The 19058-nt window shown below is 40.3% G+C and overlaps 1 protein-coding gene across 1 annotated transcript; it reads right to left on the reverse strand.

Annotated features, from left to right (window-relative positions):
- Window positions 1-53: 53 nt before the first annotated feature.
- On the reverse strand, window positions 54-19051 carry LOC308065680 (serotransferrin-2-like). The gene is made up of 17 exons (XM_080391865.1): window positions 15413-19051; window positions 12779-12939; window positions 11560-11659; window positions 10313-10495; window positions 9679-9841; window positions 9510-9574; window positions 8676-8833; window positions 7445-7631; window positions 7127-7275; window positions 6817-6907; window positions 6402-6470; window positions 5943-6125; window positions 5511-5667; window positions 4713-4795; window positions 3316-3500; window positions 2740-2926; window positions 54-1993 (listed from the first exon to the last, which is right to left on the reverse strand). The coding sequence occupies exons 1-17, from the start codon at window positions 15462-15464 to the stop codon at window positions 1944-1946; spliced, it is 2223 nt and encodes a 740-aa protein (XP_080247991.1). The 5' UTR covers window positions 15465-19051; the 3' UTR covers window positions 54-1943.
- Between the last annotated feature and the right edge of the window lie 7 nt (window positions 19052-19058).

The raw sequence follows: 19058 nt of genomic DNA on the forward strand, positions 1-19058 counted from the left end.
CCTGGGTGGAAGAGGTGGAATCTCCAAAGAGATTAATGCTATTAAGTAACTGATTGGGCGGGTGGTGATTCATGGAGCAGCAATTCTAGAGTTCATTCATCCGTAGCCATGCTTTAGCAGGAAAGTAATAGACCAGGGGGATTTCAAGCGTGATCCTAGCTGCTGCTATTCACAGCAGTGAGACAGACAGCATCCATCTCATAAGGCAGTAGAGCAGTAGGAGCCAAGACAGCACAGGCAGTTCCTGCTAGGTTCAGAACTGAAGGAGCAGGCCAGTGGTTCAGGTACTACAGCCTGCAAGTCATCACAGGCTGATGCTTTTGAATCAAAGCTGAAGCACAGGAACATCAAAAAGGCCTGTTAAGCACCTGTAATGTCCATGCAAGAAAAAAACTCCCCTGCCCCTCCCACCCGTAAGATCTTGTGTATAACCCAGATTTTCAATCTATTACTATTCAGCTGCATGCTGCTTTTGGCAAAACAAAGCTAGCAGATGCATTTCGCTCTGTTCTCGTAACTCCCTTTTCTGAAGTGCAGTGTTAACGTGGGTCCTGCAGGTGGCATGTAAGTTCCAGTAAAGAAAGGAAGGGAGCACCTCAGAGACCTAAACAAGCATCCTGCTCTTCTGCTTTAGGCCTACAACTTGCTGGCTACAGCACAGTATATAAGGATTTTCCTCTTGCCATACTGGGACTTGCTTCATTCACTGTTTAGCTCTCCCCTTCTTCTCTGAAAGGCAGATGAGTTTGGACTTGCATTCTGTGTTCTTTATTTAGTTAGTCAGTCAATGTCAAACAAAGAGACAAATGAGATATAGAACAGTCTCAGCTAAGATTCACTGAATCTAAAACGCTTGCTACTGGTCAGAATGCAAATTTTTTCCAATTTATTTTTTTTTAATTAAAAATCTTAACCTTAAATCTTAAGCCTGGTTCAGGGTGTATGGGAGCAGAAGATTATTAACTCTTTCAAACTGAAATGGGCCCTGCCTGTGAAGAGCCATTCACTCTAAATCTTTGCCACTAACAGGCAAAGCAAATACATTATACATTCTGTTCAAAAGGCTTCATAACATGTTCAGTTAGTTTCTGCTTGTAAAACTAATGCTGTTTAATTGATAAATCATATTTTGATACTTCATAGAATCATAGATTTGAAGTGTCATAGATTCAAAGTGTCAGTGTACTATTAAGTAATGGTTGGAGTCTTTGGTGAGAATGAACATCCATTACTTCATCCTGAGGCTGCAAGCATCCATTTCTGTTGGCTATTAGACGCCTTAATATGTTCATTAGTGAGAGAAAAATGTTTTTATTTACTTGTATAAATCCTTCATTAAAAAGGCAAATACTTCTTCCCAGTTAAAAGCAGAAAATACTACTGATTCTGATGGCAATTGCATATACAATTTATAGCATATATATGTATTCAGCAAGGACTCTCTAGTTGCAATCAAAATCATGGATATAGGAGGACAATGCTACAACTACCAAAATGTCAGTTGATTGTTTTTTTGCATGGAAACAGTTTATAAGACAAGCAAGGTAAATTGCTGCCAACTAACCTGTGCCACTCATGACAGTCTGTATTTTAGTCCATGGTATTGGCCCTGCTATTTCCACAAAACTGCTAATTTCTCCGTAGGAGGTGAACAGAATTGCTGATCCTAGTTCTGTCCTGTGGGTTATGCAGGCTGGCCTGTGCTTTTCAATGTGATGTGATGCTCCAAACAAGAAAGGGCTGACATATGAGTAGTATTACATTATCATAAACATGAAGTCTGCTTTTAAAAAAAAACAAACAACCAAAAAAAAAAGAGTATCCAGCATAGATTTCTAGAGATGACTGTTTCCTTGCTAAATTGCTTTGGGTAGGTTGGATTTGCTATTTCCTTTTTTTCAGTATTGATGGTGATGTGCCTTGCAAAGCCTCTGTCTTAGCCATCAGTTTGATGAGGATGCACAGATGTCCTGTTTGCAGAAGTCCAAGATGCCTACAAACCACCAAGAAAGTATACACTTAAAGATGCTAGCAGCTTTAAAAATAACAAATTCTTCAGATACTATTCACTAGAACAGCAGAATAGAGGTCAAATCCCCCTTCTGAATTTCAGTTCTTTAACAACTTAGACTCAGAAGTCTAATTTACTGTGTAATCTTAATTTACTTCAATACAGATTTTCAGATCCCAAAACAGCTTGATGCTGGCTCATGGACAATTTCAGTTTTAGTGATAGCCAAATGCATACTTCATACATCTTTCAGTGGAAAATAATGAAAAAGCCATCCCTTAAATTTATAAAGGTTTTGATCTTGAGTTCTCTACTGTGCTCTTTTTAAGAAGGAAATTACTTAATGCATTTTGAGGTTAATTCAGGAATTAGATATAAAATTTCTTATCTTCTTCTCACGTTTGGCATATTGAAATGAACTGATCTTTGGAACTGAAGGGGAAAATTTCAGAGTGGGAGCAAAAGAGTCTTGTTTCGATAACCTCATATTTGCTCTAAAATGTATTAGTTATTCTGTTCCTGTGGAGCTCCAGTTTCAGTGCTTTTGGATCGGAGTTGTAAGAGGCTCTAAAGGAGCTCCAAACACAGTACTCCTTGGAAAATTGTTAGTGACAGGATTATGTAGAACATACTTCTCCATTCAGTCTAAATAAAACGGCAATAGCTATGCACAGAAGGCTGCCTGCTTTGCATTTTTCTGTATCTCACAATCAAGAACTTGACTTTACCTGCAGGTGTACAATTAAACACTGATTCTGCCAGCTGAAAGAAGGACACTCCAAGAATGTCCTGATAGTTCATGTGACTTGCATGGACAAGGTATTGAGTGGTATCTTTGAAAAGCAGATCACTTTCACCATACTTCCATGACTGAAAGAGATTGAATTCAGAATCCAGTTTGCTTCCCAGAGATTCCTAAACAGAAAGGAAATAAGTTCCACAGCTTGGATCACAATTGGCAAGGCTAGGCTGGTGACCCTCAGTTTTACAGCAAGATCTAGCAGAAAAAACGTTCCACTTTCACCTAGCACTGTCTTTCTTTGTACAAAAAGATGCAGTTTTGCAGCAGCAGATTTCTCAGCAAAAGTCTGACCACTGCAGAATGGCAACTGCTGCCAAAATGCCCTTTTAGAGAATCCAAATAAATATTTTCTCAACCTCCTATGCACATTCTTAATTCTTTTATATTGGACCTGAAGGCACTTTATGTATTTAGCATATAAAGCTTTGATCTTGAAAGGGTTTTCAGCAGCCATATATAACAAGTGATAACATTATAACTTTTTCCTTGTAATATATCTTACCTGGGATTTCATTAGAAAGTCATAGATTTTAGTGACAGTAACTGGTCGAGTCATGACTGTGCTGGGGGGAATGGGGCCAAGGTTACAGCCTGCCCATTCTGTGACCGCAGCACGTGTTCCATCCGGACACAAGAGTTCAAAGTCAATGGGGGTATAACCTTTTGCCCAACCAGAGCTGTCCAGATCTGAAAAGATTAAATGAAAGTAAATCCTTTTAAAAAATTAAAGTTGAAGGCAAGGTGACTCTCATGCAAAACATTAAAAAATTGAGAGGAAGAAGTTTAGCTAATATGTTCAAAACAAATGCAGCACGCTATGTTGTCATTTTTTAGGAACACATAAGGAGCAGGGTAGTGTTTTCACGGAGGAAACAGGTCAGTGAACTTAAGCTGAACCTATTAACTAAAAATTAGAATACTATCAAGGCATATGAACAGCTTATCATGCCTTATCTTCATCTGTAATCAGATTGCTTTCTGAAAAGAAAGTAATTCACGCTGCATGTCCCTTGCTTCCTCAGACAAACTGTTCATCGCTGCATGAATTCCTGTGATTTTCCAGGTTCTTATACCTCCACCTGATTTTACGGAGATTCCTCTCTTAGAAAAGTCTCTCCTGTTTATGAAATTGCCTAAAATAGAATTTCAGTGTGCTTTGTCAGGCTGAACAAAATGAGGATTCCCTCCCTCTTCAACTCCATGCAAAGGTAGCATTATTTTGGTTGTTGGAGCAGTAGACATAATGAAGGGATTTAAGCTACTGTAACTAAAACCATTTTCAACAAAATCCAATTGCTAGACGGTTGCTAAGATCAGTATTTCCCAGAGAAAATTAAATATTTCATAGTGTACTAACAATGTTTTAGGAACTGTGAAAGGCAAAACAACTTGCAGGTTTTTTATCTATTAAGCTATTTGGACTGTTCATTCCGTAAGTGCCTGTGAAACAACATGAAGAATTTGCCGTGTCATGATGAAGGCATAGAACACCTCCCAGCACAAACAGCCCACAGCATTGCTCTTATCTGCCATCTGAATTCCTGAAACTTTGATTTAAAAAAAACAGGTACATGCACTATGGCTGCCTATGGAAGAAGGTCTGGTAGGAAAAGTCACTTGCTTTTTAAAGCTTTGAGCTTTCAAAAAGTAAGTGCAGTCTCCAAGGATGGTTATGCTCCCAATGATTCTTCCTCTTTCCTCTCTAAAACGGAACAGTATCTGAATTTTGAGCTTTATTGGAGCACCTACTTGAAGGAAGGTTCTTGCAATTTTCCAGCCACAAACCACGGACCTAGATTAAACCTGCAAAAGCTGATTCTCATGAGTGATGGTCCCTGTGTGGGAAGTAACTGACACTAATGAACATTCTCAAAGGAAAAGAGAGTATCTGCATCTCACTCTGTATGTTCTGGAGTAGGTTAGAATGTTCCAGGAAAGCTACATCTCCGAAGCTTCTTCCACTGGGGTTGCCAACTAGGCATCTAGTGCAGGGAAAAAAAAAACCAAGATATCAGAGACAGCTGCTATATAATGACTGACATTTGGATAGTCCTGAAGCTAAACCAGGAGCAGCTGGAAGTATCCCTCTCATCTGTACTTACGTGGTTGTTATATGGAACAAGTTAGTGGTGTTAGTATAGATCTCAGTGGAGAGCATTCACATCCTTTACATCCCTTAAAGCAGCTCCCAAGCCAAAGTGTGGCACAATGTCTATGGAGCCTCAACTGTGCCTAGCCATGAAAGAGAATGTAATTCAACTAAATGCATTATATATATATTATAAGAGTGCTTTAATCTTTAATATTCTTCTCTGCCTCTGTCTTCAACTATTTTTTTTAATATCTTCAGTCTATTTAATTACCTCCTGTACCTTACACTGCTTCTTACCACATCACTTCTGCTCTCTGACCTTCTATCTTTCATCCCTTCTCTTCAATGAGTCTGTACCAATGCTCCAAGCCCTGCATGTTTGGAAGCATTGTCTTGCCCTGGAAATGGTTTCATGACTGTTTTAAATCAACAATCAGTTGAATGTTCCCATAGCAACCGCAACCAAAACAAAATACATGCTAGCAGAAGTTTATACAGCCAGTTGCTTAACAAGACCAAAACCCCAAACCTCCAAAGAAAACAATCAGCAAAATAATAAGCAAATTCTAGCTATTGCTCTGCATTTCTGACTGACAAAAGCTTACCTGAGTGCTCCCATATTGCCATAGTAATGTTCGTTGTGACCTGCAGCACATCTGCTAGATATTCGAGCCCCTTCCACCTCACTGTCTCCAATGCACACCTTGCACAAGTTTCCATCTGCTCCTGGCATGCAGCCCTTCCAAAAGTAATTCTGATAAGCTGAATAAAGAAAATTGAGGTGAGATTAAGGCAAGGTATTCCAAAGCCTCTTCACACAAAAGACAGGAATAGAATTCCATCCTAATAGCTAGCAAGGAGAGGGCTAAACAGTGTGAAGAATAGTCAGATAGGAGGAAGAGCTGCTTCAACACCCTCTGAGACTGCAATCATCATTTCCTGATCAAATCCTCATGGTGCCATCTCCATTTTACTCCCAAATTTGGGGTTTCACATTTCCATGGTCTAGCCAACAGGTAACGTAGAGCAGCCCTTACCAGAGCCAATGTCACAGATCTCAGTATCATTCTTCAGAGCTCCCACTGTGTATCTGGAAAGAATCAACCACCCTCCAGGACTATACAGGTGACTGTGGCAGGATCTCTTTCCCTTAAGGTTATGGATGTTGATCTGTTTGGTGTTTTTCTTAGCTAGGGCAACAGCATAAACAGGTGGCAATGCTGTAAAACAACAACAATAACCAGTTATACCAAGGCAATTAAGTATTCCAGACAGGTATAACCCCCCTCTTCTCTCCCTCATCCTGTCAGGACATCTTCAGTTACAGTACAGGATCTGCATTCTTTGCTTAGCCACAAAGCTCTTGTCCTAGCTGCCTACTGAACATGCACAGGAAATTATTTCCCAAAACAACATGCAAATACATTCCTACATAAATCCTAGAGGCAGCCTCAGGAAAATCTAAACTTTTCGCCTTCTCAAAGTTGTTCTGTTACCTTTGTGCTTAAGATGAATTAGTTTCCCTGATTTCTCTGTGCTCTCAGCAGCTGGGACACAATCTCCCCCTGGAGAGGAGAAACAACCATTAAGGATCTTGTCACTGCTGTCATCCCTATTACATGGCAGCACCCCATCAAAAACCTTGCAGTCCTCTTGAGCTATGTCAGCATCTCTGTCCCCTTTACATATATATATATATATATATATATATATATATATGTAAAAGAAATATAACAAATAGCTAGACCAAATGCTAAATCCAGTTAGTGGAAGAGCTAGGAAGAGTATTTGGACATATATATTAATTTCTGCTTCCATCACAAAACATCACAAACTGGGGAAATTTAACTATATTTTTAATGGTAGGTTTTTTATTCCCTCCCTTCTTTCTAAGGTCACATGAGCACTCACCGTAACATTCTACAGCTACAGGCACCAATCCACACCTCCCTGCAATGTAGACATGTGTTGCATCCAGGGTGACTGCATCAGCCTCACTACTCTGCCAATAGCATCAGAGAGAATAACAAAACCAGGATTGGCATGAATTGTGTAATCAAGCAGTTGTACTTCCCTGTTGGCTGGAAATTCCCCTAAATTCCCTCTCATTCCCACCAGTTCCTTTAGTGTACAAGCTGTTTGTCCTCTTGTTCAGCTCAGACAAGGACATACACACCCTGTGCAGTCTTATCATATACTCTGACCACAGGGAGACCCCTACCTTGATCATTTCAATGCATTTGGTCATGGAAGTTGCTTGGACACAGACTAATGGATCAGATTTGATGCTCAGTGCCCACTCCTCACATTTGCGTAGCTCAGCATCACTGATGCAGCACCAGCGCACAACACTGTTATCCAAAGAGCTCCCTGAATGAGAAGGAAGGAACACAGTGAGACCATATCACCTATGCACCAATCTGTTCTCTGTTAAGGGGACATTTAAGTCTATGCGCTTGTGCCTGGCTGGGAGGAATAACATGGAAAGACAACTTTTTCTTCCCTTTCCTTAGCTACAGCCCTTTGGAAGGCTTCTCACCTTCATGGCCTAGTCCCTTAAGGAGAGCTACATAATCCAGACCAAGGACATAGGCAATCTCTAGCTGGTCCTCGAGAAGTTGCAGGTGCTGAGTGGCATCTCGGAACAGCAGGTTCTTTCCCCCAAAGGGTCCTGAAGTGAAGAGTTCAAATCTGGCTCTTTCCTTTCCTTTTCGCCCAAAGAGGCGCTAGGACAAGAACAAGACTTTTAATTGCAACAAATCTTCTCATCTTTCCAGTAACAAGCAGCCTTATCCTTCCCTCCCTTCATATCAATGGTTTGTAACACAGTACTTGGGGTTCCATCACACTGGGACAAAGCCCACAGATACTGCAGCAAGTGGATGACCCCAGTCCTACAAGCATTATATGATTCACTTTTCTGAAGAGTTTTTTTCCATCTTAGTTATTCCAATTTATTGGGCTGTGCTCAATGTCTGCTACCTTGGAAAGACAACAGAGGGAGTATAGCTGAGTGAGAAACATCTATGATAAAGATCATTGCAGTAAAGGAGTGCACGATATCTTGCGCTTTATGATGGGGAAGTACCATATGCAAAGCAGCTCAGTTCAGCCTGATGATACTGGAAGAGAAGAAATCACTGAGAAGCATACTGGGAACACTGCTGCACGGCCATTGCTAGGTATGGGGGAACACAGCTAAGATATGTGTTATTAAGTGCACTGAAAAAGGCATATGAAGATCTCTCAATAAAGAGGTTTTGTACAATTCCTATCTACCACAGTCTGTGTGACTGCACAACCCAGCACACTAGGCTGAATTAGTCAGTGTCTACTGGACTATTTTAAGGCCTGGATGACTTCATAAATTTTTCAAATTTGCATTTACATATGCATTTCAGGTTCAGCTTCAGATTCCTGGATGTCAAGGTAACAGATACTATTTATATATTGAGAAAAAGAGAGGAACAAAGGTGAACACTGCCTGAACCTATGTGTCTCCCTCAGCTACATAAGGGTCGACATAAGTTCCAGGGCAGGATGAACACACATCGTTAGCTATTTTCCAGTTTGGGTGTTACAGCATCTTTCCCTTCTTTACTTATTTATTCCCAGCCTTCTACAGAAGAACACTTCAGAGAAAAGTAAAACCTTCTTCCAGAAGCCAATGCAAGATACTTCCCCCGAACAACCAAGTTTTAGTACTTTGTTCACACTAACTATAAATTTCTCCTGTGTCTGGAGATATACAGCTTATAAGATCCACTCACTTGGATCATGCTAAGAAATTTGTTGGTAATCTTCTGGAAGTTGTGGCGGGTGACGATTCCACGGCCAGGTCCCTTGCCCAAGTTACAGGTGCTGTATTCAGTCAGCTCAGCTGTAGTCCCATCGGGACATAAGAGTTCATATTCCTGTTGTTCTGAGTCTGAAACAATAGGATACTCATGAATCTATGAAGTGAGACATGACCTGGCAGCAGGCACTGCAGTAGAAGGTAAAACGTTTTTCAGAGGAGGTTGCGCAAAGAGCATGCAAGCAGCACAGTGTACCAAGCCCACTTGGAAAACTGTCTTTGATATGCTTTTCATGTAACAGAGGGACCTCAGCCCTAGGTGCTCCAAAATACTCTTTAAGCTGTACCCTGTAAATATGTTTGTTTAAAAATACTTACCTGGAAAAACTAGTGCTAACCACCTTCAAAAGTGTTGCTACAGAGCTTGACTGAGTTTAAAAATACCAAACAGGTATACAGGAACTGCACATTCTAGCAGCTCAATACACTGAATTCTAAAAGGATTATCATAACTCAGGCAATGCAAATGCTGACATCTGCTTCAGAGACTTTAGGCTAAAGAAATCACCTGTATAAAAACATCTGTCTACTCCTATTCTAAGAATCTCCTGTGAGCAATTACTGCTCACTTATTCTTTCCTCTTCTTTTCCCTTCTGACTTGTGTGGAGAGCCAAGAAATACCACTGAACTGCTTAGAGAGATTGACTTTTCCCTGGAAACAACACAAATATAGGTATATCCTCCAAACTTCTGTGCAGTAAAGAGCACAGCCAGAGTTTAAAAGGAATCTGAGTTCTTAAGAATTACCGGTGGCACTTGTAATTGTTAGATGATCTAAAAAGGCAACATCTGCCACTCCATTCTTCAAGCATCTGTAGAAAGACAAATGCCATCCCATTAACATCACCTGGCTTTTCTTCCCACACAAGTTCTTTTTCCATGAATATAAGTTAAGTACCAGTGTCACAGAGCTCACCTGAAGGCACCCTCAGAGTCATAGAAGGGTTCATTACTGCTGGTCTCACAGAAGTGGTTCTTATCTCTGACATAGGACTTTTGTCCTTGGCAGAGAGCACACAGTCGAGGAGCAGCAACACCAACTCCAGGGATGCAACTTGCATTGAAATACTCACTGATTACTTCAGATGTAAGGGGGAAAAAAACCACCAAAAAGAAAGAAAAATAGTCAAATGGGAAAAAATGGAAGAAGGAAAAGGGGCCAAGCATATTGTGGACATAGCTAGGACTATGGTGCTTTAAAACAAATCAGCAAATGCAGCTTCATTGTCTAAACTTCAAATTCAAAACATTTGCTGGAAACAGAGTGATCAAATTTTGCTTGTTTAAAACAATCTTTGTGTTGGTTAGATATTGCAAAGATTTTTTCCCTGTTGCATAAAGAAGATGAAGATTTCCTGTTTCGGTAACAGTTCTGCTGCTTTGAGATTGCTAGAAAATTTCTGAAGAGACCTAAAAGCCAGTATCAAAAACACTCCAAGAGGATATCTCATCCACAAAATTGCTTCAATTTCCACATAGCTCAGTTCATTCTACATCTGCTAGCATTTCACTCACTTTTGCTGAGGGCAGAGGCGATTCCCTTCACCCACCTTGGCTCAGAGGCTGTGCTTCATCCCAGGAAAGATCATTTCTTGCAAGGAGAAAGCCAAGTGGAATATTCCAGCCTGATGTCCATCTGGCTCCATTGTGGCAGCTGCGTGCACCTCGTAGCCTTTGGATATCCAGAGTTCCTCGTTTGGCAATCGCCACAGCAAACACACAATTTCCTGTGACTGGACAAAATATGTTTCAGAAATAACTAAATCCCAATTCTGCAGCTTCCATCTGTGCACAGGAGTTCAACTATTTCTGTGAACATGGCAAAGGAAAAAAATCACTTCAGCACATGAAACACAGGTACTCATGCCAGGAACTTTATCATATACTGGCTACATGGCACCTTGTCAAACTGAGCGATGCAAGTGATGTGCAAAGCAGAACATAATAACCTGGTGGAAAAGGTTTACAGATCATCCAACTCCATCATCCAATGCAACTGCTTCTCAAGAAATCTGAACATTTGTATCACGCTGTTTAGGTATTGCAATGGGAAGAACTCCTATGTCTTATCCTCAGAACATACCTACCACCTGAAACATAACAGTTCCGCTATGATTTCATGGTTCTTCAGCCAAAAGAAAATTTACTTCTCATACCATCCCCCTACATCTCTTCCTACATCCATCTGCTATTTTGGCTTCCTTTTCAGATTCATGTCCCACAAGTATTTTCTACTGTATGCTTGATTTTGGCTCAGACTTATTTATTCTTGCCCTGTAAGTCATTCATTGCACAGGCTCTTCAGGTCTGCCAGGAATTAAGAGGAATCTTAGCGTAACAAGATTTCCCACCGTATATTCTTGTCTCTTTAGGGTGAGAAGGAGAAAATTAATGCACGAGAAAAGCTAATCTCTTAAGGGACCTCTAGTGAATGTTCAGTTACACTAGCAGAGAGTATGGTATAAGAGTTGACACAGAGGGAATAAAACCCTTCTTACTCCCTACAAGATGTAGAACTCCAGTACACCAGTGCTATGGGCAGGGGTAGATACAGTCAATTTGTCATAGTGACAGTACCACAGGCAGAAAGGCTACTAGATACAAAGCACCACTACTACTTTATTCATCATCACTAAGTATTTTGGAAACAGTTGTTAGTCACCTCCATACTCTTCTAAAGTCAATGAAAATGTATATACTTTTTTTCAAGAATTCTTAAAATTCTTGTGCCTTTCACTGCACAGAAATTTATTAGCCAAACGGAAGTACAGCTTATTCTTTTGCTTCATGAACCTACCTTGGTCATAGACCTCCTTTGCCACCACTGTCAAACCATACAGCTTTACAGCAGAGTAAACATCTCCAGCATCCAAGGAGGCAGCATCTGCTTTATTCACCTCGAAAACAACAGCAAAACCCTCAAAACAAGTTTACAGGGAAACAAACAGAGCAGCTTCAAGAGTAGTTTCTGCCTGAGAAGTAGTAACCGGTGATTTTTACAAGAATTTGCTTTGGTTTTAATTGAATCCCTGCTACAAAGCATGGTGAAAGGCTGAGTTACCTTCGAAAAATACCAGTTCTTTTCCGGTAACATCGTTTTCCCCCTCTTCTTTGGGCTTTCCATTCCAAAAACACAATTCTGATGCCAACTTAAAAAAAAAGGCAACCCCTGTTTCCCCCTTCTGCTCCCACAAGACCCCAAATCCTTTTCCGAGTTCTGCTGGCTATAATATTGCCAGGAAGTGGAACTGAAGTCTATTAATAACCATTGCAGGACTGAATGAAAACATGAAATAAATTATTCCCTGAACCAACAAGAATGGTTTTCTTAGGTTTGTTTTCCAGGTCAGATTTGGACTCCATGGAAGGAAGCTGGGACTGAATGAAAATGAAAACTGAAATTCTCTATCCCAATCAAGTTTTAGGCATGTGAATGAAATTATTTTATAGGAAATGCTTATCTTCCTTTGTAATTAATGATTTTTTTCAAAGCATATATATCATTATGAAAATTTCATTTCAGAAACGGTCAAATACAAGAGCTTATACTTACAAAAAGTCTGATGTCTAATTTTATTCAAATTAAAGATCTTTATATGAGAAAAGGCTTTGCTCTTTACATCAGAAAAGACTGACTAGGGGCTAAAAGTAGCAGGGAAGAAAGGGAAGAGAAAATATTCGTTATTGTCAGAGTAGGACCAAAACCCACAGATCAGAAGCAAGGGGAATGCTCTGAGCAAGTTTGAATTTAGTAGTTTGTTTTTGTCCATGTATTTCCAAGCAGCTTTTTATTTATTTCCTGTAGACTGCAAGAACATCAGCTGGAGTAAAATAGTACAGCTAGTAGAATGCTCATGGGGCTTAATTCTTGCTTTCCAAGCTACCATGTACTTTGTCATATATGCAATATCATAATTTCAGCATCATTTTATTCTCCCATGGATTCTGTTTACCAGTTACTTCTTCAAAAGAGGATTCGGACTCAGAATCAGTTCAAAAAATCTCTGTGAACTCACCCTGATTTTATCAATGCAGTCATATGTATTGTGGGCTCTGATGCAAGAAATTCTAGCAAACGAATTGACAGCAAGGGGCAGCACAGCCATAAGTGCTTTGGACAGTTCAGCACACTTTCTCTGTTCTAGGTCAGAAAGGGTGCACCATCGGAATTTCTTCCCTGTAGAATCAAAAAAGAAGTCAAGATTTGTAGAATTTAGGGAAAAAAACCCAACCCTCAGTTTCAGATCTTTTGGAAGAAGGAGTTTATTTTATTTTATTTAACTTCACAAGTAAGTTGATTCTGCCCACTCACACTTACATATCCACATATTTACAGGCACCCAAGAGATGTCCGCAAGCAGTCTGACCAGGGTGACTTTTGCCTAACATGGAGGACAATGAATGTTTGCTGTTGGAGCTTTAGCATGTCTCTTTGCTTCCTCTTTACTGACAGCAACCAATGAGTTTTTAGGTAGGTTTTCAAGAATCAACAATCATTATGCCATGAACTTTTGCCTCAGAATCTTCCTTGCTTTATACTTCATGCATTTTAGGCAAGGTTGCCATCCAGAATGAGGAAACAAAGGCAAGGACATCTTTATGGTTATGATCTGTTTTCCTGTTGGGATAGCAAGAAGAGGAATGACACTTACAATGCAGGGTAACCTTGTTGCCCTCTTCCTGTTATCAGACTGAAGTTCTTCTCCTAACAAGTCAACTGTGATGTGACCTTATCAGAGCCCAGACCTTCTAATCTTGATGTAAACAATGCATTCCCCACGTCTTATCAGTTTTATTGCTGTCAGTTTTGTCATTGGTTATCAATACAGGCCATTCTTTTAACCTTCGCCCTGCTGTTTCCTCTGGTGCTTTCACACACACATAGTCCCACACATAATTTATCCGTAGCAATCTTAATATTTCTGTTACAAAGTCCAAGACATTCAGATCTAAGCCTTCAAAAGAACAAGAAATATGGAGGAAGGATGTTGACAGGGGGTCAAGTTGCTTTAGCTTTGTTGAATTTAGTTTTTAGAGAGTAGATTGTTGTAGTTTAAGCAGACAACTGGTGTTCCAAGTCCCAGGTGTCTCACAGCACTGAGCTACATACTTCGGTAGAACAGCATTTCCCACTGAGTGCTATGCTTTGGTAGAACAGTATTTCCTTCCCCAGACAAAGACTACCCGATTTTAAGTAATAAGACCCACATCAGAGCTCCAGGGTCAGAAAACCTTAGATCAGAGGAGAAGTATGAATTTTTTAAGTTGGAAGAACTTCACAATTGAATGCTACTTTATAACAGACTAAACCAAACCCCTTAATCCAGTAGGTGAGGATCTGGAACTATTTGAAATTATGATGGAAATTCTGTGACTTGAACCTTCCTCTGTTTTAAAACAATGTACTATCTAAATGTTTCTTCAGCAATGACAAGTAATTTGCTGGATTTCCATCAAGATAGAGAAGTGTATCTTCCATGACAACACCCACTATGAAAGTCAGAAACTAGGGACTATTTGGTTATTGACAATGAAGAATCATGTATTATATTGAACAGAGTATTGAATAAACATTAACAACAAAATCCTCAAAACCTTACTTTTTCTGAACAGGAAGTTAGTAAGAATTATCTTCATTGCTGAATGCCAAACAAAGAGGTTAAGTAACTTGCACAGGAACACTGTGCAGAACTGCAGCGCAACTGAACTATTCAGTTGCCAGATCTTTCCAGCTGAAAACTAAGTAACCAATTAAAAACCAAAACAAACAGTGCCAGCAGATAGGAAGATGCAATTAGAAGTGGAGGAGAAGGTGAAACCTCCTTTTCCAGGGGGAGTCAAGGGTTTGGTTGGTTTAAATTGACTATAAAGCTGCATCTTAAGGGAGTCCAGACATACCAACAAGATTTCCTCTTTTGTTTTAGGCTCCAATTATTCCATCCTGGATGTACTATGACTTATTTTGTATTCTTTCTACTCTGAAATATATCATCATATGCATCTTAAGAAGACACTATGTATTTAAGGAGAAATATAATTATTATATATAAAAATAGCATGCAGTTATATAACTTGACAGAATCTTATACCATGCAATGAAAACCAGGACTGAATGCATAGAAAACACTACAACATCTCTAACACTGTCATTTCCAGATGTTTAAGCACTTGGCTCGCTCACGATCTATTAATATCAAGCAAAAATATTACCTGGAATAAATAATATTTACAATTAAAACATTAAAGTTTTTATTTCTTTGAATATAGCATCAGACATTAGTACTGCATTTGTTTTTATGTTAATTCAACACAATTCCAAAAAGAACCCATTGTGGTTTCAAAGGAGAGCAGCTTGAAATAACACTGAATCATTTTGACAGTGTTCACGAGTACGAAGATCTCAACTATTCAAAGGAAACAGACTGTCACTGAATTACTAAGAAACTAGTGTATCGAGCTGCTTCAAAACTAACAGGGTCACCATCTGCCAGTGATAAAAAAGGAAAAATACAGGCAAATGGAAATCACAGACACAGTTCTAGCTGCAACTTCTTTGCAGAGAAGAAAAAAACAAAGCATGCATTACAGTTTGTATCCTGGTAACCCACCCAGAGATCACCTTTCTCTTTCCCTTTCTGCATCAGCCTTACCTGAAGACAGCAAAGTGAAGATAATTAGGACAATTAAAATCACTGTCTTCATGATTACAGCAGTTCAGCAAGGATCTTCTCTCTACTCTGACGCTCTGACTTCTCATACCAGAAATTCCACAGTGATGACCAAAGCTTCTGGAAGATAACAAAGGGGATTTAGGCATCAACAAGGATAAACCAAGACTTAAGAAAAATAACAAACTGTCAGAGGATGGTATATCCTTGTATGCAAAGGAGAAAGGGGCAGCGTCCTATTCCTATCCACAGATGGACAATATCCATGCATGTTTTGCTTTGTTGTGAAAAGACATAGGAAGAAACATAAGCCTCTGCTTTTCAAATAAATCAGGCTTCTTGTGTTTCAAAAGGCACCAAAATGCCTTTGGGAGATAAGTAAGACATCTATCTCACAAAAAAGATACCTAAATTTAAGTGAATTGCCTGCCCAAACTACTGAATGTATCTCTCTACAGAATATTGAGGGGGTCCTCCTTACCTTATTTTTTCACCTAATAACAGTTTGTCTACTGAGTAATTTTAAAAAAAAGTAATCCAATGACTCCCTAAGTCAGAACAGAACTGTGACACTGTTGACTTTCTTGACCCTTTTCATTCCATTCTAGCACAGCAGTCTCATCCAAACTGGCTTATTTACCTAACACTTAGTGTGGACTATTACCTCTAAATTACTCAACAGCAACCATTATTAACATAATTAATTCTATAATAGGGGAAAAAATTACATACGTATATAAGCTCAGAAGTGTGCACACTGAAATGATCTGATGACGCATAAAATATTGCTAATATGGTTCCATCTTTCCTGTTCAGGAAAGAATTGGCTATTTCAAGAGTCCTGGAGAAAGTAAGCCTTTTCCTTGTTTTGTTTTGCTTTTTCATCTTATGGATTTTCTTAGTAGTTTCTCTGGTTCATGTATTTTTGCCAATACTTTTCCTAGACATCTTTTGTTGTCTTATGTACTCTTCCCTAGTGATTAAGTCCTTATTCCCCAATTGCTTCTTTCGCATTCACATACATGGATTCTATTCCTTACCTCTGTGCTTTGTAAATTCCCTCACTAGATCTGCAACATTTGTTGAGGTATTATGTTTCCCACAAATTCAATCACAGAAGGACTTGCATTTCTCACTCCTTCCTGCATTCCCTGAACAAACGTTCTGAAGCCCTAAGGTCTCCAATCTCTCATTTGCTAAGAGAACAACTGTGGTATTAATCCACCTTTTGACTCGGCTCACCTGCACAGGCCTAGCACAGCTGAGTACCCTTTGGAAAGTACGTTTTAATCCTCAGTGACTGCAGTCCATATAATCATTTGATACAATGTATTATCAGATGTTAAAACCCCCCCCACACATAAGAATAAACCACATGATAAAAGTAATTTTAAAACAGTTAAAGCTCCACATATTGACTTTTAATTCCAGGGAAAAAGATTAGATCAGGACAGATCATTAATCAGTTCAGTCAATTTCAATTAATATACACTATAAACAAGTGTGTTTCATTTAACTACACCTTAACCTTTGAATCACTCCTGAATCACTTCTGGGAAAACTTGTCTGTCTGGCCCACAGCAGGGTGCAGTCAGACATCAAAGCCAATGGCTCTTGCAGTGCTTGTAGCAAAAGCAAAACACCTAACAGGATCAAATCCCACCTTCTTTGAGATTTCCCTTCCTGCTAATCCTGCCATTGTGTACAGGATATATGTACATCTCAACAACTCAGGCAACTAATAATAATACTATTACACCAGGATGTATTTGGATCTCTGCTTAAATTTTGCATGCTTATAAAAGACTTTCCTGTACATGTCTAAGATAGTTATACAGGTACTATGCTGCTGTCTGTGTGAAAAAAGCAGAATGACATGAAGGTGTTGTAGCCTTCATTTAGGCCTGGTCAGGAAAACAAAGTGATAAGGTCCTAGGAGAGGACCATGTCCTGAAACACTAAGTATGTGGAAACACAGCAGCAGGACTCTGGAATTCTGTTTCTACTGATTCACTCTATGAAACTACCCCACCACCACCATCAGAAAATGGTAATTAGCTACTTCCCAGTAATGTAGCATCTATGCATCTGTCTAGGGATGCAGCCAAGAGGGTGGAAACCAAATAATCTCTATAAAATCCTCTCTGTGCTGCTAGGATCCAGGCAAGGGACACCAAAGTAAGAACAGATGTTACTGCACAACCTGCCTGACATTTCACTTGCAGGAACAGCATTGTGTCTGTCCCATGTCATGTACTTCCCAGTAAAATCCCTGCCCTGACATCCCTGGTGCTCCCATATTTGTGGTCAAAGACTTACCTGACCCTCAACAGCAACACTGAAACAGCTGAACCTCAACTGCTTAGTCCTCAGCTCCCCATGAAGCAGGCCCTTCCACAAACCACACCTCCTTTTGGGCAACAGATTTGTCCTGATACTGCACCCCCTTTGTGGGCACACTTGTCCTCATATCACAAACCCTCAGGGACCACCCTGTCCTCACACTACATCCCCGGGTAAACAACCCTGTCCCCACATCATGTCCCTCAGACACAGCCCTGTCCCCACACCATATTGCCTCAGGTAAACAGCCCTGTCCCCACATCATGTCCCCTCAGAGAAACAACCCTGTCCCTATACCACATCACCTCAGGGAAACAGCCCTGTCCCCACATCATGTCCCCTCAGAGAAACAATCCTGTCCCCACACCACATCGCCTCAGGGAAACAGCCCTGTCCCCACATCATGTCCCCTCAGAGATGGCCTTGTCCCCACACCACATCGCCTCAGGGATGGCCCTGTCCCCACATCATGTCCCCTCAGAGTAGGTCCTGTCCCCACACCATATCACCTCAGGGAAACAGCCCTGTCCCCACATCATGTCCCCTCAGAGATGGCCCTGTTCTCACACATCACCTCGGGGATGCCCCCCAAGAGAACAGCACTCACCACATACCCCATCCCCCTTTGGGGAACAGCCTCATACCTGTCCCCATTCTGTACCTCCCCTTGTAGCCTAAAATATCTTATTTTTGCTTTACTAACCTTCTGTTGGAAGATAGGTCAATATAACCTTTTGGAATATGCAGCTGTGGCCTTCTGTGTGGATAAAAGGAGGTTTGAAGATAAGAAAGTAGTAAGAGAATCAAGGCATGTTCTTAGAGATAACAGGAACAAGGACAAGACTACAAATTAGAACAAGCCAGCTCAAAACCAACATAGCTGCACAGCTCCCTAGAAGACCCCTGTGAGTATGCGTGGGCCCTGAGGGATGAAAACTATGGATCGCTGCTAGAGACGCCTAAAAGACCACCGGCTTATTTCATGGCGAATGCATAGTATATTAACATATATTAGCATATGTATGATGTCTCCGGGAAACGTAATGACTATCTAAATAGAAATCTAATGAATATATATAACTTGAAAGCTACATAACCCACACGATTTCGGGCAATGGGCACACTCATGTCCACTAAACTATTCGCATGTGTGCCCAGCGCTGCAATATGAAAGCCTACTTTCTAAAACTCCACAACGACTCTTACAGAGTTTCGCTACCGGCTTTTACGGTACCACTGGAGGAATGATCCCGTCCCTACCCACCGTACTCCCCTCAGGTAACGG

The sequence above is a fragment of the Falco punctatus genome, assembly GCF_963210335.1.
Source record: "Falco punctatus genome assembly, chromosome: 1".
Lineage (NCBI taxonomy): Eukaryota > Metazoa > Chordata > Aves > Falconiformes > Falconidae > Falco > Falco punctatus.

Excerpts from the sequence above, each read along its gene's own strand:
- LOC308065680 (XM_080391865.1), bottom strand. The coding sequence starts at position 15,464 with ATGAAGACAGTGATTTTAATTGTCCTAATTATCTTCACTTTGCTGTCT. Across the intron at positions 4,796-5,510 it reads GGCAATATGGGAGCACTCAG|ATGCCTAGTTGGCAACCCCA; the intron begins GTAAGCTTTTGT and ends TCCCTGCACTAG. Across the intron at positions 1,994-2,739 it reads GTTTAATTGTACACCTGCAG|GCATCTTGGACTTCTGCAAA; the intron begins GTAAAGTCAAGT and ends GGTGGTTTGTAG.